This window comes from Solea solea, chromosome 9 (assembly GCF_958295425.1).
Source record: "Solea solea chromosome 9, fSolSol10.1, whole genome shotgun sequence".
Lineage (NCBI taxonomy): Eukaryota > Metazoa > Chordata > Actinopteri > Pleuronectiformes > Soleidae > Solea > Solea solea.
This window is the reverse complement of record NC_081142.1, coordinates 18,486,689-18,514,264: the sequence shown is the minus strand read 5'-3', so window position 1 is coordinate 18,514,264 and position 27,576 is coordinate 18,486,689. Positions and strand designations below refer to the sequence as shown.

Genomic DNA, 27,576 nt, shown 5'->3' with positions numbered 1-27,576 from the left:
TGGCTAATCGATATACTGTCCCTTTCAAGGTGGCTTCATCGTATAGAAACTGGGTGACTACATTTGGCCTATGCGTGGTTTATGGTCTAAACCATAGATTTTAAGGCCCGTATAAAGACAGGATTTTAAAAACCATCACTGCATGGAAATGCAGCAGCTCTTTGGCCTCTGGCTTTTTTGTGGGAGCTTAAAGGTGATTGATTTGGCACGGTTGGGAAGTTGGCACTTCAAGTTGCCTCTTGGCACAGGAAGCTGCCAGGGGATGATGGGAAATAAAGACATCGTTGAATGTAAATTGCCGGAGAAAGGAGCGCGAGAAAGAATTCCTGATTTTTGGCGCCACCAAAATCCATCTTTATACACTGAAACATATCTTATGATTATTTTTTTAATGGGAATTTTTGTTTTTTTTCAGCGAAATTGTGTAACGCTCTGACGCACCTCAGCCAAGAGGGCCGCGACGCTGCCAATCCACGAACAAGAGAGCACAGGCAGACAGGGCGAGTGAGAGGTGAACGAGGTGAAAGAGGAACGTGTGAAGATGAGACAAGGCCGGGGAAGTGTCCTGCCAGCACTATTAATGGATATTTGAAGAATAGATTCTACAGAGGCTTTTCCAAGAGTGACAGGTTTCACTCATAGTTTGACTAAAACTGCAAGGACAGCATTGATTTCTAAATCTATTTCTGAATCTAGGCATACCTAAATCATCGTAAGAAGCTTCTCTATTGCGAAGAACATACTCCAGTTCAGACACTGGATCTTTTGTCTCCTTTATCCCTCAGGTTCTCAAGGCTTTTCTCTTCTACGCTCATCGGAGCCGATAATAAGAAAAGTCCATTGTTTCCAAACGCTTCGGAGTGTGAAAACGATCCTTGAATATTAATAACCACTGATGGAGACTAAATGGCAGTGGTGTGGCACTCTTCCAGTTTTGGATTAGGTGCTTTCTGAGTTTTTATAACCCTGAAAGCCGATCATCTTCACAGTGGCTGGCAGCGTCCTTATAACCAGAGATTATCATGCCAAGATAGAGCCGCGCTGGTGAAGCAACTGGGGATTAAGTGTCTTGCTGAAGGGCACTGTAACATCAGTTTCTGTGAGAAAAGGAGGGCACTGAATCATCTAGTGTGCCGTTCCACGGCCACGCCGGCGATGAATTGAACCTCAGAACCGTTTATTTTAATTGTAATACTGTATGCTCTGAGCCCCGCACTGTGTGGGCACGGCGCGCTGACACGAGGCCTTCGTCGGGCCGTGCGTAACGTTCACGGACACTTCCATTAAAAATGTGTGCGTACAAGTTGAGATAATTCAGAGACAGACGAGTGTGCGATGCTCTCCCTATGAACTACATATTATTGCAGTTGACTCATCATTAGTTTTTCACACTGTTTTCAAGTTGTCGCAATTTCACATTTGACCTGGAAGTCAGCCAGTCATTCACTCACTCCCAAGCTATGATGTTGATGTTTATTAGCCGCAGCTAAGATGCTTATCTTATCTTGACTGACAGATTGCTTGGGTGGAAGTTGGCCGGTGAGATGATTATTGTTTGTCTCTGTGTGTGTGAAGCATGTACACTAGGATATTAAAGAGCCAGTAAAGGCTGCACTCCTGATACTTCCTGGAGCCTCGTTACTGCAGATGCTACCAACGGTGACTGACGTGTGTGTGTGTGTGTGTCAAGAATTGCACCGGTGTGAAATAAGCTGAGAAGGAAATCCATGTTATTCTGACTCACACGCTTGACTGGAGACGGAATAGATTTCACACACACACACACATATGCAACTTACAGGTCGTGATGTGCAGGTTTTAGCAGGTTAAGCCTCTTTGCTTTCATTATTTTTCCTTTCTGACATCATGCACTTCTCTGACAGCTCTCACAGGCACACACTCAGAAAAAAAGAGCGCTATTACGTATGATAAACTTTGATGTCAGGCTCTGAATGAGCCTAGTTAAGGTGGAAAAACTTAGTGGTGAAGTCTGGAAAGAGTACTCTGCAGAGTGTGTGTCGGCCTTGACAGGAGCAGGTAACTGTAATGAAGGTTTAAATGAGTTCAACGCCTGATCTGCTAATCTGATGGAACTGGTTCAGTCTTGATTCAGATATGCGTATCTGACCTGGCTTGACGAGCCTAGTATCATACCTGCACAAATCTCCGTCATAAACAGAAACCGAGTAAACAGTATCAGCGTTACCTCAGCGACAACAGTTAGACGTTGCTCTCCAAAGTGCAAACGTTCTGCCAAAAAGAAAGTGGAGATGACACTCATGTACTCATCCGCGAGACAGTGTCCTCATTGTTGCGAGGACTAACGGCCTAAATATCCATTTGATAGGAACTGTCGCCGCTCGGCGGCTCCTGCGTCTAGATATTTGACGTGTTACTCATCACTTTGTTTGTGTCAAGTGTCATAAAACTTCCACCTTTCTGCTGACAGCTTAAATAGTTGGTACATGTTAATCGTCACTTTAATAATGCCAACTCCTGCCAGGGTAATAAATCACTGCCGTTGAAAGCACATGTACAGTTAGTGTGTGTCTCTTTAGGACCTCTTGAGGCGTATATATATAATGGCCTAGTCCTCATGGAGACCAGAACCTGGTCTGAGGAAATGGTTGGGTTAAATTTAGGGTTAGGCATGAAGTGGTTATGGTTAAGGTGAGGAAGTCAATGCGTGTCCTAAGAAGAGTAGCTGCAAAAACACGTGTGTGTGTAACTCTGTTAAATAAGGTGAACTGAAGGTGAATGAATGTCATGTTCTGAGTTGACCCTGTGGTTCCCCTCCTGAACCTCAGCCCTCCCTCAGTGTGTTTACACTTTACACTTTTGTACTATTATTATTATTATGATGATGGAAATGCAAGGTTTTCTTTGCAGTTCTTGGTTTTTAGGTCCTATGGACATGGTCGTCAGTCCATCACTGGGTCCTACTTCAATTGCCCGTTTGTCCTCTTGCTGTGGCCGTGTCATTTTGTTTGACTTACCCAATTTGCACTTCACTCCTCCACTTGTTCAGAGAAGTATTATATCAATAAAGTGTTCAGAGAAGTATTATATCAATAAAGTGTTCAGAGAAGTATTATGTCAATAAAGTGCTGTGAATGAATGAAGTTTATGATGGTTATTGTACATGTTCACACCTACACCCGGCATGTTTTCCCTGCAGGATGAGAAGTAACTCCTCACAGACAGACGTGAAGCATAGCAGTAACTACCTAATGCAGAGTCACTTTAATTTTCACTGTGTTCTTTCCTCACAGAAATAATGTATGTTTGTGACAGACACTCAGGTTGTTTTTAATCTTTTTTATCTTCCTCTGACATACTGTATTACATGCATTATTATAAATTAAACTCTTAGCCCGTAGCGGTAACATCAGTCACACTCTTATATAAATTTCCTCTTGACATTTTTCTCCGACAAGTCGGTCTCCAAAGTAATTAAAGGCTAATTTAGCACTCTTAGTGTTTGCTTCGGCTTCACCCGCAGATTGCAGTTAATTTCACTTGCAACTCTGGGATGTCGGGGCTGCCGGTGACCTTTCTTTGATCGACTTTTTACCCCAGCATAGCTGCTGGGGAAAAGACGTAGGATTCAAAGGTTGCAGAACATTGGTCATCATGCTTATACCGACCCTGCCAAACTGAGCCAGGGGAAGGCAGTGATTTTCTGTCAGCCTCTAACCTAACAGCTGGGAGACATAGTGTGTTTAGAGCAATGATAGGAAACAGAGCTGTTTGCAGAAATCACTTACACTAATGTGTCGCCTTCAGTTTCACGTATTCTCGTGCACCGTTTGCTTCGAACGCCAAATCTTGATCTCAGTATCACGTCACACAGGAACAAAGTCATCTCAGGCTGCTTTCATGAACATGGACTGCAGTGACGTCTCCCTCTGGTAAAACAGGAGACTGGCAGCATGAATGTGAAGCTACAATAACTGAGATTTGTTTCTCCTGGGCTGGTCCTGCAGGTAAGATCCTGGAAAAATCCATGACACAGAATCTCTGTGGTTACAGCGAGCGAGACAATAATTGCTGGGCAACATCAATCAAAGATACCTGCACAGACAAAGGTCTGCTTTTGGCATGGATCGCGATTTTGGCACAGAGCATTTTTACCTCATAATATGGCGGACCGACTGCACATTACGCACTTGTGTCTACATTTCTTTCTTTTTAACAACCCACAAGTCGATCAATCCATCCATCTTCTACCACTTTATCCTCCACATAAGGGTCACAGGGGTCGCCGGTGCCAATCCCAGCTGACATAGGGCTCACACATTTTAATTTCTTTTTAAAACCAATGCTCATCACATATCAATTAGTCACTATGACGTTTATAAAATGCATGGCACAGTCGTACATTTGACTTAACTGCTACATTTAGCTGCTCCTGAAATACAATCAGGAAACTCACTCATGTATATACAGCGTTTTAGCTTTGCCCGCTCAGTGTTCACCGCACTAAGAAAATTAAATAAAATGTAGGGCAAAACAGGACGCAGCATATCTGTGTGTCATCGAATGGAAAATGCTTTAAATGGAAAGTGAAAAATACTCTTAAATAACACTGATAAAAAGAGCGTCCAACGACCTTTTTTTTTTTAGGGGAAATTGGCAACTGTTTCTGTTCATCGGCCTTGTAAGAAGTATCACCGGAGTAAAGAATCAAATGAATAATGGCTTATTTTATTTGTATATTTCTCTCAGTTACCGGGTGCAGACTGGTTCACACTCACACTGCTGCACTGGCTTACTTCACCTCAACAGAGTCGTCAATAATGTGATCAGAATGGCTCAAAATGGCTGCTGTGCAAGTATAAATAAAACCAATACACACTTTTAACAATGACAACAAACACTCATGGACAATCCCCTTCATCTGGAGTGTCTGTTCTCTACCAACACCCTTCTTTGTTGTTGTTGCCTGCAGGTGTCGCTGTTTATTCCTGGGCTCCTTGCAGCACAACACACACACACATACACAATGCTGAGAGAGGCTGAGCTCCCCACACACCCACACACCCTCTCTTCATTGTCCCAAAGCGTGGAGAAGAGGAGGAGTAGGAGAATTCACGAGGCAATTATCACTATTTATTTTATTTTTTTTGTGCACATGAAATTAAATTGAAGCAAATAGATTTTTGCTCTTTTGTTGCCTTTACTTTTTTTTTTCCCTAATCTAATCTTACCATCATGACCTGCCTGAGCCTGTGGACCTGCACCGGCTTTTACTGAGCTTTCACCTGCACACACACACACACACACACACACACACACAGTTTGCTGTCTCTTTTGTCTGAGGCATCTCTGCAGCCAGCAGCAGCAGCAGCGCTGAGGAGGAGGAGGAGAAGGAGGAGGAGGAGGAGGAGGAGGAGCGGGGTGTACCTGACATCTACAGCCGCGCGTCGCAGCTCTCTTCCCCGGCACAAACAAACCCGGAGCGGCCGCCACGACACGAGTACCACCCTCACCCTCACCTCCACCACCACCACCACCACGCTCTTAAACCCGGCTCCTCCAGTTTAAGATCCGGAGGGGAAACATGCATTTGAAGACAGTTTGAGCGGAAAAAAACTCCCAAACACTGACGACTCCTTTACTCTACTCCTGCTTGTTCCACCCGGAGCTAAAATCGGATGTTCTTCTGTTTTTTTGACTGACTGACTGAGAGAAAGCAGGAGTTGTAACACATTGACAAGATGCGCCTCCTGCTCCCGCTGCTCCTGCATGTGCTGCTGTGTCTGTCTGCAGCACCGGGCCCGGTGTCCGGGGCGGACAGGAGCTGCGCCGACCTGCGGCAGTTCTACACCGGCAAAGGCTTCACTCTGGCCGGTGTGCCTCAGACCGAGATTTCCGGTGAGTTTTGCGGGGCAATTAACCGCAATTTAATTTTTGACCTATGCAGCACTTGTGTGTAGTTATATAATCCTAAATATAAAAACAAACATGAATTTGATGAGTTTAATGGCTTACTTTTTTGCAGAGTTGCAGTGCATTTCTCTTTTAAAGTGCATGTATATGAACATTTTAATGGCATTTCTGCTGAGCACATTGTGACTGATGTGAATGTGGACAAGATTTAACCTGCACACACACACACACACACACTGTAAATCTTGTTCAGCCTGATCATCAGTTGCATTAACTTGTGTTATTCTTTCACAAGCCAGGTGTGCTTATGTTAAGCTAAATATCTGTATAATGTGCCCTGTTGTGCAACTGACTGTCTAGTGCTGTACAGTATATAGAGGTGTTTCCCAGACTCTACACATATATGTGTATGTATAGTCAGAAGTGCACATCTCTATTATATTGTCCTGTTGTCTTTGTCTGCTGAGGGCAGGAGGTGCAGGTGGGTGTTAAGCCATGTGTCTTGCCTTGAGCTTTTATCTTCTATTCAGGGAATTTATGATTGTTTGCCGGTGTTTGCTGGTGCAGGTGAGAGACAGTTTTTATTATAAACCAAAGGTGATGAAAATATTTTGCTTATGGCTCCGATAATAGCTTTAAAGAGACACTTTCCGTTTATTGTCTGCCCTGGATTGCAGGTGTGTGCATGTGGATGGATGTGTTACCTCTACTAGAACCTTTTCTGGCATCAACACCGACCTTGTCAGGACCAGAAGTCCTACTAGGAGGAACAAAGCCTGGTCCTAATGAGGCAGAACCTTATGTTAAGGGCTGTAGGGCTGAACAATTATTCATATTCTATCAAAAATGCAATATGCTCAGTGCTCACGCAGCACAGATCTGTGCTGCAGGTGCACCCATGGTGATTTGCCGTGGGAATAATACACAACTCCTTATATGGACATCCTGGGTGTGTGTGTTTATAGGTCACATATTCAGGCTTTAAAATACGTCTTCTTATGTATTTGTTGATTCAAAGTTATGGTTGATTTATCTCATTTTTATAAAGTAGAGATAATTGTGCGGAAATCACGAAATAGACCTGTTTTTCTTTTGTATTTGTTCATAAAAACGAGCAAAGTGAACAGAATTTCACAAATTCAATCCAATTTTAAACATTTTTGAGTGAGGTGTGCTTATATATTTGGTAAAAATGATATTTCTTTACTAAAACACTCTATCTTGCACATTCTCATAGCCCCTGTATACAGTACGTTTAAACACAGTAATGGAAAAAAGCAGCCGGAATGCTCTGTGTTCTAAGGGTTAAACCAAAAATGTGTGTCAAAATATCATTTTTAAATGAGTTAATGTCTTTGTTTTCTCACAGATCTGCACAGATATCACACAGTCATTCATTTTAAATGTGTTTTTCCAAATGAAATTTGAGTTATGTAAAAGTTTCCCATTCCTCTGAAATCATGCCCAGCGAATCTTATCGCAATCAATCCTGTCAAAATAACTGCAATTAGACATTTATTCAAAATGGTTCAGCCCTAGTTAAGGCTAAGATATTAATTCATACACAAAAGTTTGTTTAGGCTGTCGAGATTAATGGAAGTCAATGCCATGTTCTATGATGAATAGCTGTACAAACTGAACTCTCTCTCTCTGTGTGTGTGTGTGTGTGTGGTGTGTCATCTGCATTATCTAATAATTTAGGGAGATTTAAGCTTCCCTGCCTGGAGCAGTAACCTGTCACAACTATAGCACAGTAAGCACACACTATAAGCTGCTTTAAAAAAAAACCAAAAAAACAAAAAACAAATAGTGGATAAAAAAGAGAGAAGAGAGTAGGACTCTGGTTTCGTCTTGGCACGCTGTCAATCAGCTCAGCCTGTCATCAGTCAGTCACTCGTGCAGCCAGTGAGGCAACAATGCGTTTAATCAATCAGTCAATCGCCCATCCGATCAAATAATCAATTAGCTTTGAGATTTGTTCAGTGAGCCAGACGTCACACAAGTCACTGTCTCTTATCTCCGTGGTCGAAAAAAAAAAAAATGCTGATTAAACTGTCGTTTACCGACGTTGAGGAAAGTACAGATGGGAATCGTAAAATTGAGTTGTCTCCTCCTTTAGGGCGATAATCTGTCGCTGCCCCCCCCCCCCATATTTCAGCTGAGGACAGACAGAGAGCATCTGCCTGGCAGAGGACGAGATGAAACTGATGAGAGGTGGAGGAGTGCATATGTGATCTGAAGGTCACTCTGTGTTCTGTCAGTGCAAAAACATTAGGCAGGCATGGGGGGGGGTTATTAATATTAGATGTATTAGATGCATTTTTTGGGGGGGAGGAAGGACAAAACTGAGACTGACTGAGACCAACAAACACACACTGAGAGGAAAGGTTGACACAGAGTGAGAAAGTGAGTCATCCCTGGTTTCTGTCATTAAAAAAGAGACAGACAGGAGAGAGGACACTTTCTCTCGCCTTCAATTAAACTTCTTCAATCTTTTATTTACAATGTGAAAAAACACAAAAAACGCAATTTAGTCAATTGGAACTGGATCTGCTCCAGTTGTTTGAGCAAAGGTGCTGTCTTCACAGAGCTCATCAAAACTGACAGAGGCAAACAGGCAGGAGAATTCTCCCCTCTGCGCGTGTCTCTCAGGTGCCCGGGGTTCGGGAAAATGAGCTTTTCTGACTCTTCTGCACTCCTGTCTCGTGGTCACTCAGGAGGGTGTGAGAACTGACTGAACCGCAGTGCTTTGCATTTGCATTTGGAATGACATCTTGGATGCTGGGATGCTTCTTTTCATTTTTCCATTATGTCTCTGTGTAGAAAATATATCCACAGGTCACTTCCCAGCTGCTTTCATGTCCACTGAGGAGGACACTTTAATTTGTGACTTCCGTTTTCACAGCAAAACAACCTTGCATCTCATAATAGTTTTCCAGTAGGGCAAAAAAGGCATTTATCGGATCTAAGGCCAAGCTGTGCTCACAACACCCTCTGCTGGGACGTATGGTAATTGAAACAGATGGCCTGCTGCGCTTCTAGGCTGTATATTTTTAATATTCACGTTTTATAGATTTAGATTCAAGATTCAAAGAGATTATTGTCATATGTACAGTAAGAAAAACACGTTTCGCTGTGCAATGAAATTCTTTCTTTGCTGTCCACACAGATGCCGAGTTAATCGTCGAAGAAATAGATGAATAGTTAAAATAGATAATAAATAGTTAAAGTAATAGAATAACACACAATAAGGGCAGTGTAACTGTAAGTGCAATAGAAATAGACATTAGATATATACAATGAATTATGAAACATGACAATTATAGGGTTTAAGTTCAAATATTCTCCCCCAAGTTGGAGCCATGTTTTTGAAAAGAAAAGAAACTGATTTCCATTCGTAACTCCAACTTTACTTTGTTTTTATGCTTTTTTTGTCACTGTCAACAAAAATGAGCACAGACATTCTTTAAACACAGAGTCATAAACAGTCACACTGAGTGAATTTCAAAGGGTTTCAAAGATAACAAAGCCAGAATCCATCCCATTAATCTCATTTAACTTCAATAAAAATCCCCTTCTGTCCTGTCTGTAACTACATGCTGCTTTAATGCTGATGAATTGGACGGCGAAATCTTGTAAATGAGATGTGGAACGTTTTCAAAAAAAGTTGCAGTAATGTTGCGTCGAACAGAAAACTTGTGAAACATCGTCTGAGAGTACTGTACATCCATGGTTGGCTTGATTTCTAAATGCATTCATTATCACTCAGTCCAGTAAACGCATGCACAGATGTTTCGGCCCGGTGGCCTTCCTCTTCACGCACACTCACATTTTGGGGAATAAACACTTTCTTAATGATTTGTGACAGGACCCAGCTGTTTCCTGCCATGAGCAGCTCATGTTAGAGCACTTGCATTTACTCACATCACCAGTTGACAAATTCTTGTGTGAGTACAATATTTATTCACGAAGGATGTTGTTGGAGTAACACCTTAGTTTTGGAAAACACGAAGACCACAGAGAAGGTTCATGGATGTTGTGCCGGACGACGTGAGGACAGCTGGTGGAACAGAAGAGGACACAAGAGGATCAGATGGAGGCAGATTATCTGCTGTCGTGACTGGAAAGTTTGAAATACATGAGATTTTTTTTTAAGTTAGAGACCCATTCCTTGTTAATTTTAATTTGTCTTATCAGGACCCATTTTGATTCTGTAATCCAGGGTTCCCACTGGTCCTTGAAGTCCTTGAAAGTATGTGACTTTGGTGCCCCAAAATAGACATGGGTCATTGAAAGTGCTTGAAGAAAGAAGAAGAAACCAGAAAGCCTGGAATCAGACACAGGGAATCAAACCCAGCACCCTCTTGCTGTGAGGCAATAGTGCTAACCACTACTCCACCATAGGATTAGACGGAGGATGATGATCCGCCGTGGTGACCCAAGAAAATGTGAATGTTTGTGAGTTTGAATTACATGAGATATTTTTGATTTTGATTTGTCTAATTAATACCCATTTTGATTCTGTAGTCCAGGGTTCCCATGGGTCCTTGAAGTCCTTGGAAGTGTGTACATTTGAAAAATCACTCTAAATAGACATGTGCTTGAAGAAAGAAGTTGATCAGAGCCGCTGCGACGCCACAAGGGACGAACCTGACCGACTGTTTCATACATGGGAGGAAACCGGAGAGCCTGAAGGAGGCCCACGCAGACACAGGGAATCAAACCCAGCACCTTCTAGCTGTGAGCCAATACTCCCCTGCAGGATATCATGGCAGATGACCCAGGGGGGGGGGGATCACCCTTAATAGACATGGGTCATTGAAAGTGCTTGGAGAAAGAAGTGAAGTTGATATTCAGGTAAATGTCTAAATTTGTTACGACACCTCCGACTGTTTCTTGCTCTGCATTGCTTGATGGACACTGTCCGCTGTCTCTCTCCGCCGTTGACGTGAGACTCCGTGCAGAACGATGAGCGAGTAACGCCAAGCAAGAGAGAGCAAATGTCAACGTGACGCCTGGGAAATGCAAATTCCCAAAAGATCTCTGGCTCACCAAAGAAAATTACAAAGACAATCTTGAACCCAAGATCCCAAGGACAATGGTCGCCGACTTAAGCTGTGTCAGCACATTCGGTCCTTGAATTTGAGGAAATCTGTCATCGAAGTCCTTGATGTGTGGGAGCCCTGGTAGACAAAGCAGTAGGTTTGACATGACAGAGTTTGCCCAATGAATCCGTGTTACTACATTGAACGACATTCAAAATTGGTAAAAACCAGCTTGTCAAATACGAACATGACAACATGAGATGAGCGAATGTGTTGATGAACCCTTTTTAGAAAAATCCTCCTCGTATGAACTCTTTGTTCTTTCATCCAACACACGCCTGTATGTGCTAATTTATTTTGCTTTGATTAGATCACAGCCAAAACTTCCACACATGTGCCACCAGATAATGACAGCGTCAATAAAAAAACACACGTCCGGGTGACATATAAGGTGCATGAGATTGTAAAGGTGAAGATGTGCTGTCATTCTGCGACGAGAGGAAATGATTTGGATGTCAACACAAATGTGCTCTGTACAAGCATGTTGTTGTGTGAGCCACATCAGATCTTTGTCAGTGGACAGGATTAATATCATCATTTCAAAGTAAATAGAGTGAAACATAACAAGCAGATGCTCTAAATTCCTACCCAGAGCTTTGACAAAAGCGTCTTTTCTTCTCCGGCCCTGCTCGCACCTATTGTCCCATAGGTTTAACACCATGTGAATGGAAGTCATCCTTCCTTCTGTCTGCCTGTCTGTCTCTGTGCCTGCGAGCGTTTCTTTTTTAACGCACACATTGTACCTGGTACCTGGTTATCGTTAAAGACTGACCTGTCCTACACATTGTGTGTGTGTGATTCTTGTGCTTAAAAGTCAGTGAAAGCCAACGCCTTCTCCAGGGAAGACACTTAGTTTTCATTCACATGTCCATTGTCACGCCCATGTGATCATATGACACGCAGAGTTCTGATGCTGATCCGTGTATGTTTGTGTTGCGTTGCCATACATAAAAGAAGGAAAACAGAGGAGATGTGCCGAGGACTGCGTTTTAAGTCAGATTAGCTGTGGATGAGGATACATTACAGCATTGGCGAGCAGTCAATAACTCTTTAACGAGGCAGAGTCAACAGTGGAACTTTCACCTATTTACATTTACACCATTTAACTGGTTGGTTTTTTTTTTAGGTAAGCACGTTTTAATGCTGAGAAAGTGTTCACTTTCAAGCTTCTACTCTTAATTATCGCACATGTTTTTAAACCAAAAACGGGGCATAAGACTGCTGTCAATCTGTCTTCTCTTCTGTGTGTAGCTGGTTCATTGAGATTAACATTTATTATCAGTGGTGATTTTAGTCTGGAAATTCTGGTGGGGCCACGCAGGAAAATCTTTTAATGCAATCCAGAAATACACCCTCACAACGTTTGATCTCCAAAGTAATCAACTTGATTCAGCATGCAATGAATGAATGAATGAATGAATGAATGAATGAATGGAATGTTACATTACCTACGTTAGCCTCAAATCAGCCAATGAGAAGCGCTCTGGGGCCCTGAACTTCAGGCCCCAGTGCCGTAACTGAAGTGTGCGCTGTCCACAACACTGCAGGCGCAGGGCTATCTCGGCTGTGCCCCACCGAGCAGAAGCGGAGGAGGCGCAGCATCAAATGAAAACTGTGGACATTTCATTGGGGACAAAGTTGAATTTATTATTAACCTGTGCTCAACGACATTTTGCAACTCTGGTGCACCTAAAAACTTAGGTCCTGGTTTGCTTCAAGTGAACCAAAAGCAGGAAGCATTGTGGGTAAACACAACCAAAGCGCGGGTAGAACGATATGTCTGAGCCCATGTTTTGCTCTTATGTAGCAGAAACAGAATTTTCCTGCTTTAACCAACAGATGAGCAAGTGTTCTTGTTTTGTTGTCTTCTCCTTCAGTAATTCTTGATGCAGCGCCACCTCAGGCGAGGAGGAGAATACATTATTCAAAAAGGTTCAGTTTGTGTCACTAAAGTGCAAAATTGTGAAAGCAAACTAGGACCGGCTGAATGTTGCAACCCCCAGTTGAACCGAGTCGTACTGAGCCTAGCGGAGACTATTAGGTGTGAAAACGACCTAAATGTTGACATGCAACAAGATTTCAAGGATGCACAGCATTCCAGATCCTAGAAAAATGGGTTTTATCTGCATTAGAAAAAAAATGTGTGGAGTTTATAGGTCAAAAAACGATCTGTTACATGGTGGGAGAAATATGTTCCAGCATCCCACAAGATTTTATTCAGTCAGGAGCCAGAACTGTGCTCCTGAAGTTATAGGCTGTTCGTGTGAATAAATGTGATGTAGGGAGGAGAAGGAACAAAGAGGAAGTCGCACAAAAGACACGGCATCAGCCGCTGCTGCTGCTGCTGCTGCTGCTGCTGCTGCTGTTTTCCATCTCTCTGCCAGAATAAAACTGTCCTATTTAATGGTTCAAAAGTCTCCTCGTATTGCAGTTTGTTGCATATTTGTGCTGTAGGAAGGAGGAGGAGTGTAAAATGTACGGCTGGCAGCGTTCGTCTATAAATGTTTATTTATTCCGTTCCGTCACAAACGTGGGCGTGAATTCACTTACTCCCTCTCCGTGGCGTCGTATAAAGCTCGGTGTGACGAGTGCCTGATACGAGAAGAGAGCATCGGTGGAAACATCACCGCAGGAATCTAAACTCCCATCAACGTTTGATTGTTTGTTTGTTTGAAGTTTTCACTTTGACCTCAACACTTTGTCGTCGTCCTCAGGCAAACACACAGAGGTGGGGGTGTATTGTGTGTCTGCCAGAGGAAAAGTGAGTGAAATAAAACTTCCTACAATAAAGAACACAAACCAAAATGACTTTAGCTTGAACTTTGATTGATTTATTTAACCCTTAGTACTCACGCGGCACAGATCTGTGCTATTTCACATCTTCAGGCTTTATAAAATAGTGTTTTCTCGTCTTCTTATGTGTGACTGAGTCAGTAAGTTAGGATTCATTCAAAATGGGAGTAGTGATAATTACACAATAGACAATTTTTCTCTTTTCTCAACTGTGACATATCTACATTTCCCTAAAAATGAAATCCCATTTTAAAACATTTGAGTACTTTTTGCCCAGGTGTGTTTATATAGTTGGTGAAAATGGGGAAAGAAAATCATATTGCCTATAGAAAAAACGATATAAAACACTCTATATTGCACATTCTTATATGTTTTAACATAGTAATGTAAAAAAACAGCATAATGCTCTATGTTCCAAGGGTTAACACATACATGTGTCATCTACAATCACAGATTTTATCATTATTTTTAATGATTAAAAAAAATAGTTCATCGATGAACTGACATTGACGGTGAAAATTGGACAAATTCTTCATTTTTCTCTCCTCATAATTCCCTTTCTTTTGTATTTCTAAGTGTACGTTACCTGTGAGAATACTGAACGGCAACGAAAAATATGAGTAAAACAATATTATTGATGAACATCAATATTTTACAGGTTACTGAGGCTGGTTCACATCTGCCCATGGTGTCTGGGAAGCCATTGTATGTGTGTGTGTGTTTGAGAGAGAGAGGAAATTGATACTGTCCGTCATCTGTCGCCCATCACGCGCTCACTCAGGTGTTAACGACGAATACCACCAAGTGGAACGCCAAATTCCCGGTCCACACACATGTAATTGGTCTCTCCATGTAGTCTGTAACTTTGACTCTCCTCACTCTCCCTCTCTCTCTCTCTCCCTCCCCCTCTTCCTCCTGTTATCTGTCTCTTTTATTTCCCTGCCGCTTCCCTCTCTGCATTGTTTTTCCCAGACAGGCTCAGATCTGTGAGTGCAGGTTTTGTCTGTGTCTCTCTCTGTGAGGGACGCAGGGTTTGCTTGGCAAAGATCTGTTAGAAAGCAGAGCTGTGAATCTTTCATGATGTCTGATGCAAGGACATGATAAAGAGAGAGACGGAGACAGAGAGAGAGAGAGAGAGAGAGGTAAGGAAGAGGAAGAGGAAGAGGAAGAGCGGGGAGCAGATCTGAGGAGAGGAGCCCAGATTGGAAATGATAAGGGAGGAGGCTTTGTCCTTGATGCCGTTCCACTCATGTTCCCTTCATCCTCCTGTCATAGAGGAGGAGTGAGTGCTGGGGCAGCTGGTTTCACGCTGACTCTGACTCTGCCCACAAACATACGGAGCTGTGGGACTAATCTGATTCTCACCTGAACGTTTATTTTATTTTGTGTCCATGCCCAGTGTCTACGCCGTCGACGTGGAATACTGCCCCTGTCCTAGTGCACAGTACGAGCCCTAGTGGGAAATCAATTTATTGAATGATGTGTGTCAGTCCACTGTGCCAGGAGATAATACGTCCCCTCGCAGCTTGTTAGTCCTCACCCAAAAAAAATGCACTGGTCTGTGTTTTGCCATGTTTTTTGTCATCTGTTCTTGTTCTTGTGCATCGGCTTCTTTGGTGGGAACTCTGGTCGTGCTGTATGTAGACATGCAGTAGTAATCTGCCTTTCAACTGCATTTTCAGTCGCTCATTTAGGGCTGCAACTATCGATGAATCCGTCCATAAATCCATTATTAATCGGATAAATTAACTCACCACGACCTTACCGGGAATATCCTTCACTCATGGCTCCAACATGCTTCCTCTTCAGGTGCTCATGCAGCGATGCTGTGCTGCCGTGCCACGCGAGATCAGCTGTGCACATTTTGCACCTAATGCTGTTAAAGTGCATTTTTCTCTCTGCCTCCTCATACTGCCCCACATTAGGGGGTAGAAACTGGACGTGTAATAACATAGACCCAACTAATCCATTATTAAATTAGTGGCCAAGTATTTTAATCAATTAGTTGTTGCAGCCTCATTCATTCATTCATTCATTCATCTTCGACCACTTAAGGCCCTGGTTTACTTCCGCACACCTGTCGAAGTCTGCGTCACATTGTGCGTCGCATATCGCGGACCCCGGTATACGTGGACGCCGGGAATAGGACGCAATCCTGCCAAAGACGAAGGGAACGATGCGACAGCTCCCTCGGACACATCTGGTTAGAGCGACTACGGAATGTATTTTCTGCTTGGTGAGTGGTGCTTATACTACAGAAATTCAGTTTGCGCATGCGCTGTCCACTCTTTGGTTCCAAAATCTGTGCATTGCTCCACAGAAGGGTCACTGATTCCAATCCTAGCTGAAGAGAGGTGGGTCCACAGGGCCACACATAGAGACAAACAGCCATCCACTCTCATACCTATGGTCAATGTAGAGTGTCCAATTTGCCTATAATCCCCAAATCTGTTTTTTTTTTACTGTGGGAGGAAGCCTGAGAACTTGGACACTGTTTTTTTTTATAAAGTCCCGTTTTAGTCGGACAAAGACAATAATTCAATTTTTTTCCCAATGTAATTTTCACATAATGACTTTTGAAGCTGCCTTCACAACGACTAATGTGTATAACTGCAGTAACACAAGCTGCAAAATGTGGCAGCAGTTCATTTGTAACAGTCGGGCACACTGTCATGAAACCATCGAGTATTTACGACTATTTTTCTTGAGATTCCTGATCCTACAGCGAGTTTTTGAGCGGGGCCGTCGACCGGCTATGCGCTGTGTAAATGACCGTCACTAGTGTGACAGAGCCCAACCCAAACAGCTTGGTGGAAACGGAGCAGAATTAAACAAGTCTTGAAGGAACCTCGCAGACTTCCGTGCAGAGACACATCTGGCTTCAACACTCATGGTGTCACATCTGCATGCATCATTGTGAAGTCAGTATTACTGTGTATAATTGTCACAAAAGCAGAAAAAAGAACAAAAGAGCAGCTCGTTCTTTCTTGGTGTGATCGCATGTGCGATTATTTCCCTTGAGAAGTGATTGAGCAGTATGGTGTATTAATGTTTTAGAGTGGGGGGGGCGGGGTTGTGATTATGATTTTGACTTTGTGGTGTGCGGGACAAGAGGGCGCTATGCCATGGCTACCATGGTATTGAGAGAAATCAACATTCAGTGATTGTGAGAGGAAAATCTGCACGTTATCTCAGGATTTACTCAGGATTAGGCTAAATGAATTCTAAAACTCTCCCTCCTTTTTGTCCCTGTGCCAGGAGGAGATGATTAGTCATGAAAGACTATTGTTGTCTCATTTTCTCATTACGTAAGACAGCGTGTGAGTCTCTGACCGGTGGAGAGTTGGCAGTAGGATGAGAGTGTATCGACAAACCAGTCGACCTGTCCGATGGGATGCTTAAATCCTAAAGGACGGGGGGGGGGAAATGTTCATTATCTCAAGATGGGAAAACCCGGTCCAGTAGCTGGGGGAGTAGATCACAGTGCGGTGGACTTTATGGTCCAGAGCGTGGACACAGTTTTACATCGAAAGCTCTGGATGGAAAAAAGTGTGTCATTTCGCAGTTGTTGCATTTTAATGATGCTTTTCACTTTTCACTTTTCAATCACGTGTCACATCAATAATACTCAATCAATTCTGGGTTTTTTTTTCACCGCAGCCGTCACAAATGTGACCTTTAAACTCGATCTGTTGTTGTTTCAGAGGGAGCGCTGCAAATATGCTGTTGTTTAGCATTATCACTGTTCCCGGGCTGCCAATTCTGACTGGAATATACAGTACATGCACGTCGTGTTGTAGCGGCCAGCGTGAGCCAACAAGCTGCTTCACGTCTAAATAATGGCAATGTCCACACGACCAGTACGCCTTCAGCTGCAGCAGCGCTAAAACAAACATTAAAACCTGTCACCGGGCGCGGCTTCACTGTATGCACTGCATTGCAAATCAGCCATTTACATTCCGAGTATCAACCCCATAGTTATTATCCAGAGCGACTGTGGGCGAAGGCACACGGAGATTAAATCCCTGCCAAACATGTTATCAAGCGAGACTGATGAATGCGGGGTCACTGTGGACTTCATGTGTTAAAGTAAAGAGGGAGGAGGAGGAGGAGGAGGAGGAGGAGGAGGACACAGGAGCTGAGGAGCAAAAGTAAAGACTATGTGAGGCTTTAACATCAATCTGTAAAAAATCAATGCGACACAAACCAGCAGTGTTTCTCAAAGGCCTGTGTCTGTGCATTACTTCTTCTCCTCCCATGACACGCCCAAGCTGTCGCACCTCTTCTTTCATGCCCCCCCCCCCCCCACACACACCACAATGTTTGTTTCCTTCATGTTATCAGTCGCTATTTTTACTTTCTCCTCCTCCCTCCTCTCATCTTCCCCCCCCTCTCTGGAAGCGGAGCGTCGTCCATCTGCTTTCCAGATGAAAAGATGAGTTGTTTGTCTCATGTGGTGGACGTGGTAGTCGCTCGGCTGCTTTGAGTCAGCACTCTTGATGCAGACGGTTTACTGCACACGCTGTGTGTGTGTGTGTGTGTTAGAGGGGGCGGGGCCTTGCAATGCACATTAGCAGAGAGTGAAATTAATCAGCGTACATCGTCACAGATCACTGAGCAATATGAGACCAAACAACGTTTTCAGCCTGCAACAAAGTCCACAATTAGACGATGAATTGATCAGCTGTTACATTTCCACCACTGCCTGATTCATTTAAAGGGCTTTTAAAGCAAAAACTTTATCATTCTGCTGCTTTTTGTTTGATATTGTGACAATTAATGACCAAGCGACTTCAGTAGTTGTCTTGTGTTTTTTTCTCAACAACAATTCAAACCCTCGGACTCATCACTGTAGCTGTAAAAGTGAAACCCAGTGAATAAAACACAAAATTACTGATAGATGAATCGATAATAACGAATGATTGTTAGTTGCAGGCCTCACATCGCTCCAGTTGAGAGTAAACACATTGGATTTTCTATATTTCTTGTTCATGGTTTATTGTTTTATTACGTTTCTATTGTTTATTTTGTATAATAATGAAAGATAATGAAGTGAGTCCCTGAAGTAACATAATACAACTTATGTATAACTACGAGCCTGCACAGTGCACATCGACTAAAGTAATGAATAAGTGAAATAAGACGGGAGTGAATAAGTCGTGTTTATCTCCAGCTCATCAATCCATAGCTGTGCATATTAACAATCATGCGCCGCGGTTTGTAATTTAAGGGATGTACAGCGATGCTTTACTGTGATTGGAGTTAAATTAACAACAGTGCATCTGCTGTTTCACGCAGTACATGAAAGATAAACATGTTTAAACACTTTTAACAAATACTTTCCATGCAAGGACGGGAACTCCGGTGTTAATGATCTGCTGCTCTGCTCTTACTGGTAACAGCCATAAAGTGCTGTTTTTATGGTCTGTAAACAAGAGCTACTCCTGCACGTGGATCGTTAAGATGCAAACATTAGTCTAGTGAATAAGCGGAGACTTGTACAAATATTACAGCGTCGCGCAGTTAAAACAGCAGCTCGTTTTGGGACAGTTTTGCCCAAAAAAAAAAGTGTGAGGAAGAGGAAAACCCGGCTCATTGATCGGCCAGGACCAAAAACAGAAATCCATGTCCTTCATCCGGCTTGTTCAACACAATCAATGGCGCAGCACCAAATGTATGCAGTCCTTTTGTTTGCTTTATTCTACTATGGTGTTCAAACCTAATTGGTTTTTCACAAGAGACGCTGCAGCGGACCAAACAGCCCTGGTGTGAGAGTGCCCTAACATAGGCACACAGGCAGGTGAGCTGCAGGCTCTCAGGTGACGATGACTTTGCTCGAAGTCTTGAGCTCCACAGATTAGACGTTGTGAGTTTTCCACCTCAGACAAGACTGAAGACGATGATGAAAGGGCAGTTTTTAGAGCTCCAAATCTGAGTGTAGCCTGTGAAATCTTTGTTGTGAAGGTGGCTTTTGAGTAAAAGTGAGCGTGTGGTGAGTGTACTGTACAGTCACCAGGGGAGACATTACATTATTACTGCTAATCACAGAGTTTCTAAGTGTTTTCCCTCAAACCCCAGCAGGGGTCTCAGCCATTTTATGTCTTAAATAGCAGATGTAATTGCTGATTATTATACTACAGTGTCCTAAATAAGAGGTCACACACACACACACTGAGCACTGATTGGATCACAGTGGAGAGTATTATGGTAGAGCGATCTCATTGAGCTCTGACTGCGTATCCGCGGCCGCTGGCTGCTGCATGTATGGTGTATGCATGTCAGGACTCAACAGGGTAAAACAAACAGAACGGTTGCCAATAGCGACCAAGGTTATCGCCTGTGATACATGACATGTATCATGACGGGAGATGGCTTTCATATCGTAGCCGTGTATCCAAAAGGTCAAATCAATCAAAGGAACCGCTTGGATTCAAGAGGTTCAGGGGAAGAAAGAAGGACACGCACGTTCACGCTGATACCCGACACCAGGCGGAAAGAGAGTGTGTGTGTGTTTGTGTACGTTTGCGAGGTTCTCTATAATTAGAAATGGCGCTGTGAAAATCAGAATTTCATGCACTTGCCTGCTGTGTTTGTCTTTCTATGAACCTGACTTTGCTCCACGCGGCCAAATCTCTTCCTCGCACTTTTATCATTTTAACTTCCTGAGTGTCGTCTCAAAGGCTATTTCATGTTATTTTTATTGTTATTTTTACGGGCATTTCTGCTTTATTAGATAGTTTGCCTCCGGGAGTGACGGAGGAGTTTATTTGATAGAGGTGGCGAACTGCATAAAATCGGCTCCTCGGCTCATAACATCTTGATGACACAGCGTGCGTCATATCCTGACAATACACTGGGGCACCCATATGAGTTTCTGGTACTACAGTACTTATAGTTCATGGAAGAGACACCATGGGAGACAAAATAATGAATTTCCTGTGAACAAAATGTTTAAGAATCGCTCAAACCACTGCTTGCTCAGGAGGGGAAAATCGTCTGTTGCTGCTCATTGTCTGTGATTTTCTAACCAGAGGAACAGAATCCATTTGAAAATATTTGAGATATGAGCAGCGATGCAAGTATCGTATGGATTAATAACTTTGTGTTGCATTGAAACTCCGAAAAGAATAGTCATCGTACTTTATTTAATCTTTAATCTAATCAGAATCAGAATACTTCATTAATCCCGGACGAAATTGTGTGGCCACACAGTTGTATTACAAACAAATAGAAGTTATTATATATATAATACATGAAATGTAAGTAAAAACAGATAAAATACCCCATATAAAAGTGCAATATGTACTCAGGCTGAACGATTTTGAATAAAAGAATGAATATGTGAAATGTGATTATTCTGACTGAAATTGTGATCGCTATATGAGATGAAATGGTCATTTTTGACATAGTTAATCCCCTTTTGTCATTTGAATAACATATTTAAAATGATGACTGTGTGATATTTGTGCAGATCTGTGAGAAACAAAGAGGGTTTTCTTCAGTCTGAAGCATATGATGTGCATAGGTCAACTATTATTTTGATAATTGGTGAATGTGTCGATTATTTTCACGATTGAACGAGTAATCGTTTGGTCCATAAATATGTCCGAAAACGTAAAAAATTGTTGATCAGTGTTTGTCTTGGATTCAGTTTTAATGATTTCTTTGTTATACGGAGCAAAGAAACCACATTTAAGAAGCTGAAACACTCAATAATCTCGTTTTAATCATGAAAAAAGCTTCAAACTGATTAATCGATTATCAAAGTTGTTGACGATTCATTTTGTCATCGATTAATAATCGATTAGTCGAGTAATGGTTTCAGCTCTAGATCGTTCTGACTGCGATGTTACAGGGAATGATAATTTTGACATAGTTGATTCTCATTTTCATTTGAATAACATATTTAAAATGATGACTGTGTGATATTTGTGCAGAGAAACAAAGAGGGTTTTCTTCAGTCTGAAGCATATGATGTGCATAAGTCAACACAATATATAATTTCAAATTGTTAATTGTGACAATATTGCACCTCCTGGGATTTGATTTTGATTAAATTTCGATGAATTGTTCAGCCCTAATATAGAAATACCAAATAAAAACATGAGCAATATTATAATTAGGAACTACACAATGTGTTGATATGGGGGTGTGCAAAAATATTGGTATGTGTAGTTAATTTGAGGTCTTCTTGTATTGAACATGGCACATTATATAAGCACATAATCTAGAAACCATGTCATGAAAAATCCTGTATCTCCCTGTTTCCTTACATGTCATCGAGTTACTAATATAAAGGGAGGATTCTGTGTGACGGTTAGTTGGAGAGAACACTTCTGTGCAGGGGGAAGCAGTTCCTCTTTGCACACAATCACCGTCAGATCATCCCCATGTGTGTAAAAGCTGCATACACTATGCAGGTGCATTAATATCTCAGTCATTTTAGCCTGCACAGAGAAACACCGCACCACTGATGTCAGAACACACAATCGCCTTATGATACTGTAACAATGACACCTCATTTTAAGAGAGAGCATAGAGCTGGGTGATATGGATGGAAACGTTAGCAGTCAACATGTTTTAATTATTGTTTAATTATCGTGATAACTGCCACATACGTTCAGATTGATTTTTGCTCCTGAGAAGAAAATCAGTTAATCGTGGTTTTAAATTTAAAGCACTTTAAATATCCAGTGTGTAAGAATCGGTGATATCTAAAGAGCTTGTGCTTCAAAATGACATGGTTCTTCTTATTTCCAAGCAGTTATACCCTCATACATAGACATCCTCATGAGTAGGAGTCGTATATTCACCTTCTGACAGTAAACCCTCATTTCGTGTTTGACTCATTTCACAGAGCTGAGAGAATTCCATTCAAAGTGAACCTCACTGTGTGTTTCGGAGAAGACAGTCCTCGATGAGTCAGCAGCAAAGACAGTAAAGATAAAGTTACATAATGCATTTCCACATTATGTCAAAGTACAGTATAGAAAGATATTAACAACACGACTATATAAAGATAAAAATAGAAGGTATACGTTATAGACAGTCACCAGAATATATACAGTACGGGCTTGATATGAGTAACCTGTTCCGTGCTTGTTGTGCAGTCTACACACATTTGTGCGATCAATAAACATTACATCTATATTTATTGAACATGTTTTATATTGACATTAAAGAAATTAAACTAATATGATAATTAAGGCTGTAACTAACGTTTCTTTTCAATGTTGATGACATTACAACTTCTCCTGTCACTTTGCAGCATTTTGTGCCGTGTAAGATGGAGCCCACTGTGTTACGTCTTAAAACCAGCATTACAGTAGTGTTATGTGTGTGTGGAAAGTTTTCTTGAACATGAGCAAACTTCCCCTTGTAAATGTCAATTATTAAGAACTATTCTTTGGTGGAGGATCAGTCAGCGGAGGTTGATTCATGTCATTACAGACGAGTTGACCTGGAAATGCCCAACCTCCGGCTCTGACCTAATGTTCCTGTGACGATAGCGGTTTGATGTCTCCCCCCCTGCTGAGAAAGAGCTGTGACGGAGACGCCGCCACCCTCAGTCCGACACAAACACACACACACACACACTCTACACTCACTCCCCTACCTTCACCACGGTTAACTGAGCTGTTGGATTAGGAGCTGATGTCTAATCTCCTGCTTATCCCGGCCAGTTAATCTACTGTTAATGTTAGCAGTTCTTAGGATACGGTGTGGCGGTGAATGTGCTGACCTCGCCACAGAGAGAATAACAAGTTTCCCCAAGCGACTCTCGCTCCATTTTTGCGCGTCCGAACCTGACGAAACTTTCATTTTTTCCCAGGTTGCTTGAGTCCTGTCGTGATTTGTCACAATGCAACACAACGGTGTGCTGAAGGTGGTCAACTCATCAGCTGTAAACGAGGTCTAAATCCAGCAGCCAAAGAGAGACGATGTCACCTTTGGCCTCATTAGAGTTATTCACATACTGACACAAACGTGAGCACGGCACACACACACAGACACAGACACACACACACACACACACACACAGACACACACTGTTGGCACATATCGGGATTCTCTTACAGATGGAGTGAAGGAGAGTAAGAGTAGTAGTTAGTTTAAGAGGCTTTAACTACTCCCTGAAATGACATAGAATTATAGTCTTTACAGAGGGAAGTTGGTGCCATGCAAATGGACACACACACACGCAAACACACACACACACACACACACACACACACATTGGGCAGCAGACAGGGCTGGACTTGTGGGGTAGTGGATTATTTTTAGTTTGGTAATGGTATAAAATAAGCAGAGGTTTACTCAAAACACTATATCCCTACTCCCCCCTCTCTGTTTTTCTGTCTCACAATCACCCTTTTTTTTTTACTTTCTCATGTTTATGAACTTTATAAAAAAGTCATTGTTATAAAAGGAAGACGCAGACTAGGGGGGATTGAGAGTAAGCAGTAGCTATGTAACGTTAACAGAGATCCAGAGTGACTAGATGTTGTTATTTTATAGGAGACTGTATGAGAATGGACTAGTCTTCTGATTCACCATTCGACTGGTGCCATGTCAGTTTTTTTTGCATACTCGCCATGGTGTTTCCGCTTGTGGACTGCGTCCATTTTTATCATCTATGTGCAGAGTGTATCAGTAAGATTTTCGGACTTTTCTTTCCTAAAGTATCTGATCTTGTCCATCTCCTCTACATTGTATCCTTTGAGGGTCAGAGTGGAGCTGATCCTTGCTGATGCTGGTTGAGAAAAAGGGTCGACACTCAGGTTGAAACACGGTTTCCAGCAGAGCTAAGGCCTTAGTCTGACTTAGACAGGCAACCGGACAACTTGCAGAGTCGGTGTACTTCTGCCTCTGCCTCTGCAGGTGATGCTGTATATCTCTATGAGCTAGTGTGTATCCTGTTGACCTTTACGTCACAGAAGAACAATCAGCGAAGGACGAGATTGGACGGTGAGATAGATGGTGCTGTGGTTCTGTATGTTTTGTACCTGCTGAACACAATTGTGATACATGTTAGATCGTGTATGGCTCATGAGGTTGCTGTGTTGTCCGAAGAAAGACGCCATCACAGTTTATAAGTTGTCTCCTTCTACTTCCGGGTCAAAAACCAGGGAGGCATTTTTGGTGCATGCACAGAACACCCCGTCCAACTCCAGTCTGATGAAGTGTATACATTCAGGAGTAATCAGACTTTAAATCGCATTATCCAGGTATATTAGTCCGACTAAGACAGGGGTGTGAAGCAAATTTTTCTTCAGGGGCCACATAGAGCACAATATTTGAACTGAAGTGGGCCGGGCCAGTAAAATAATCACATAATAACCTATAAACAACAAGAACTCCAAATATTTCCCTTCACAAAACTGAGAAAAACAAGTGCAATTTCAACGATATTATGCCTAAGTTTATCATTAACACAAGATCTCAGTGCATCTACAAAGGCACAGAACTTTTAGTCACAGGAATCTGGAACTGAAAACTATAGCATTTGACATTCAATTTTCACAAATTCGTCCTGTGGCCAGGATTGGACCCTCTGGTGGGCTGGTTCTGGCCCACGGGCCAGAGGTTTGACTAAGACTACCTCAATTTTAGATTACCTTAATGTGTTTACATGACATTAAAAAAACCAAATTATTGTCTTGGATTATTGTCTGAAATTGGATTTTTAACCTGCATGTAAACACAGACATAACAGTCCATCATGACTCCGACATACAGAGACAAACAACCACTGACAGACACTCAAACCTGGAAATACAAATCGCAAAAAACCCTCATTTCTTTACCCTGATCAACTGTCTGCAGGTACACGATGTTTACCACTGCGCCACTATTGCTCCCCTGATATAATAGTGAATTAATGGACTAATCCCTTCACCTTTACTTTGAGTCCATCTGCATTTACAAGAATATTCTCTCCATTCCGTACGATTGCAGTTAACCAGCAAATGTTGCAGCACGCTACAAGATGTATATATTATATATATATATATATATATATATATATATATATATACATATACATATATACATATATATGTATATACTACAGCTGCAACGCTCTGTTTGACGTGGGAAAATGATAATGAAGCACCATCAAATCGGCTGTGTAAGCACTTTTTGGTACCAAGCGAGACTCATATTCAGTGAACTGCCACACAATTATGCAACCACTACGCGAGGAACTGTAAATATAGCACAGACACTAAATCGCAAATAACGTGAAAAACATAAAGCTGCAGATTTATTAGACGTTTAGGAGTAGATGACAGCTTCTTAATTTACACCTTTACTCCTCTTTCTCCCTTCTCTCTCGCTGCTCTCTCTCTTTGCATTCTCCATTGGTGATTTCCTGCTCTGCCATCCCCCCTCTCTCTTTCTTAATTAATTTCCATTTTATCACCTTCCCATCCCTCCATCTCTCCCCCATTTCATCATTACTGTGCTGTGGCTCCCCCTCCCTCTCCCTCCCTCCCTCCCTGGCTTTTCAGTGGATAGTAAAAAGGTAAAAGTGTACTTTGGTTGGAAGGCCTTGTGGAACATTAAATCACACACAGGTGCCCTTAAATGTGAGGAAAGTGTGGAAACACACACACACACATCAGCCCTTCATTTAGGTAGCAGTAATTTGTGGCAGTAAGTGACAGGGTTATTGTAAGATGCTCATTAAGAAAGGGAAGCGGTGAATAAACGTCTGACTGAAGGGAATAAATTCAAACCGCTGCGCCACTTTTACTGCTCAGCAGTAAGCTGCTTTGATGTGGTGTGTTATGGCAGAGCTGGGGCAGATTCAGGGCATGTAAGTGTGTGTGTGTGTTTTATTATACCTGTGGTACATTGTATTTGTAATCTGATCAAAGTATGATCAAGTATTATTTTCACTCTGCATGCGTCATGTATTTGTGCGCCATAGCTTTAAGGGTCAAATGTCAGATTGATAATGACGAGACGCTGAGCGAGGTCACTTCTTATGGGAAACTTTCATCTCAGCACGAGGGGGGGGGGGGGGGAGGGGGTGGATGGATGGATGACAGGAATGAGGCAGTGATGGATGATAACACCAGCGACGGTGCTCAGCCTGAGGAGGAAAAACTGCAGAAATGTTAATTCAGTAAAACCCGAAATGGATCTCTATGTGATCACTTTCAAACAGTAACACCTTCATTGTGTTGCTGGTTCAACATTTGCACATTTAATGAGCTGCAAGTTTGTGGTTTTAACGATTCTGGACTCTCTCAATACCCATATAAACACTCATTTACACTAAATGCTAATGCTCTGTATGGTCTGCATTTCCCACAGTCCAAAAACATGCAGATTTGGGCAAACTGGACATTCTAAATTGACCGTAGGTGTGAGTGTGAGAGTAAATGCTGTTTGTTTCTACGTGGCCCTGTGATGGACTGGCGCACTATGTCAGCTGGGATCGGCACCAGCACCTCCCATGACCCTCGTGTGGAGGATAAAGCAGTAGAAGATGGACTACATTTTTCATTTTGAGGTCACTTTTTCATCATTTTTTATCATAGCGCAAATTAAATTGAGATATATATTGAAAAGAAAAGGGAAGAAGCAGAAAAAAAGGCAGTAATGTTGCATAATGGATGCCAACGGCCACAAATTACCCAGGCACAGGGAAAAGTGCAAGCTGAAATTCAATAAATAGTGAGCTGAAAATGAAAAGGCCTCGATAGAAAATCATGCTTTTAAAGTAGTTACAATTAAATGGATGTTCATGTCCATAAAGTGCACATTTAGTAAAGTA

At 42.2% G+C, this 27,576-nt stretch overlaps 1 protein-coding gene across 1 annotated transcript in view; it reads left to right on the top strand.

Annotated features, from left to right (window-relative positions):
* The first annotated feature begins 5,048 nt into the window (after positions 1-5,048).
* Positions 5,049-27,576, top strand: part of LOC131466180 (glypican-1-like) — a 45,032-nt gene continuing 22,504 nt past the window's right edge. Inside the window, exon 1 of the mRNA XM_058639368.1 lies at positions 5,049-5,877. Coding sequence (XP_058495351.1) covers positions 5,721-5,877 — 157 coding nt within the window. The 5' untranslated portion in view covers positions 5,049-5,720. The remainder of the gene's footprint in view (positions 5,878-27,576) is intronic.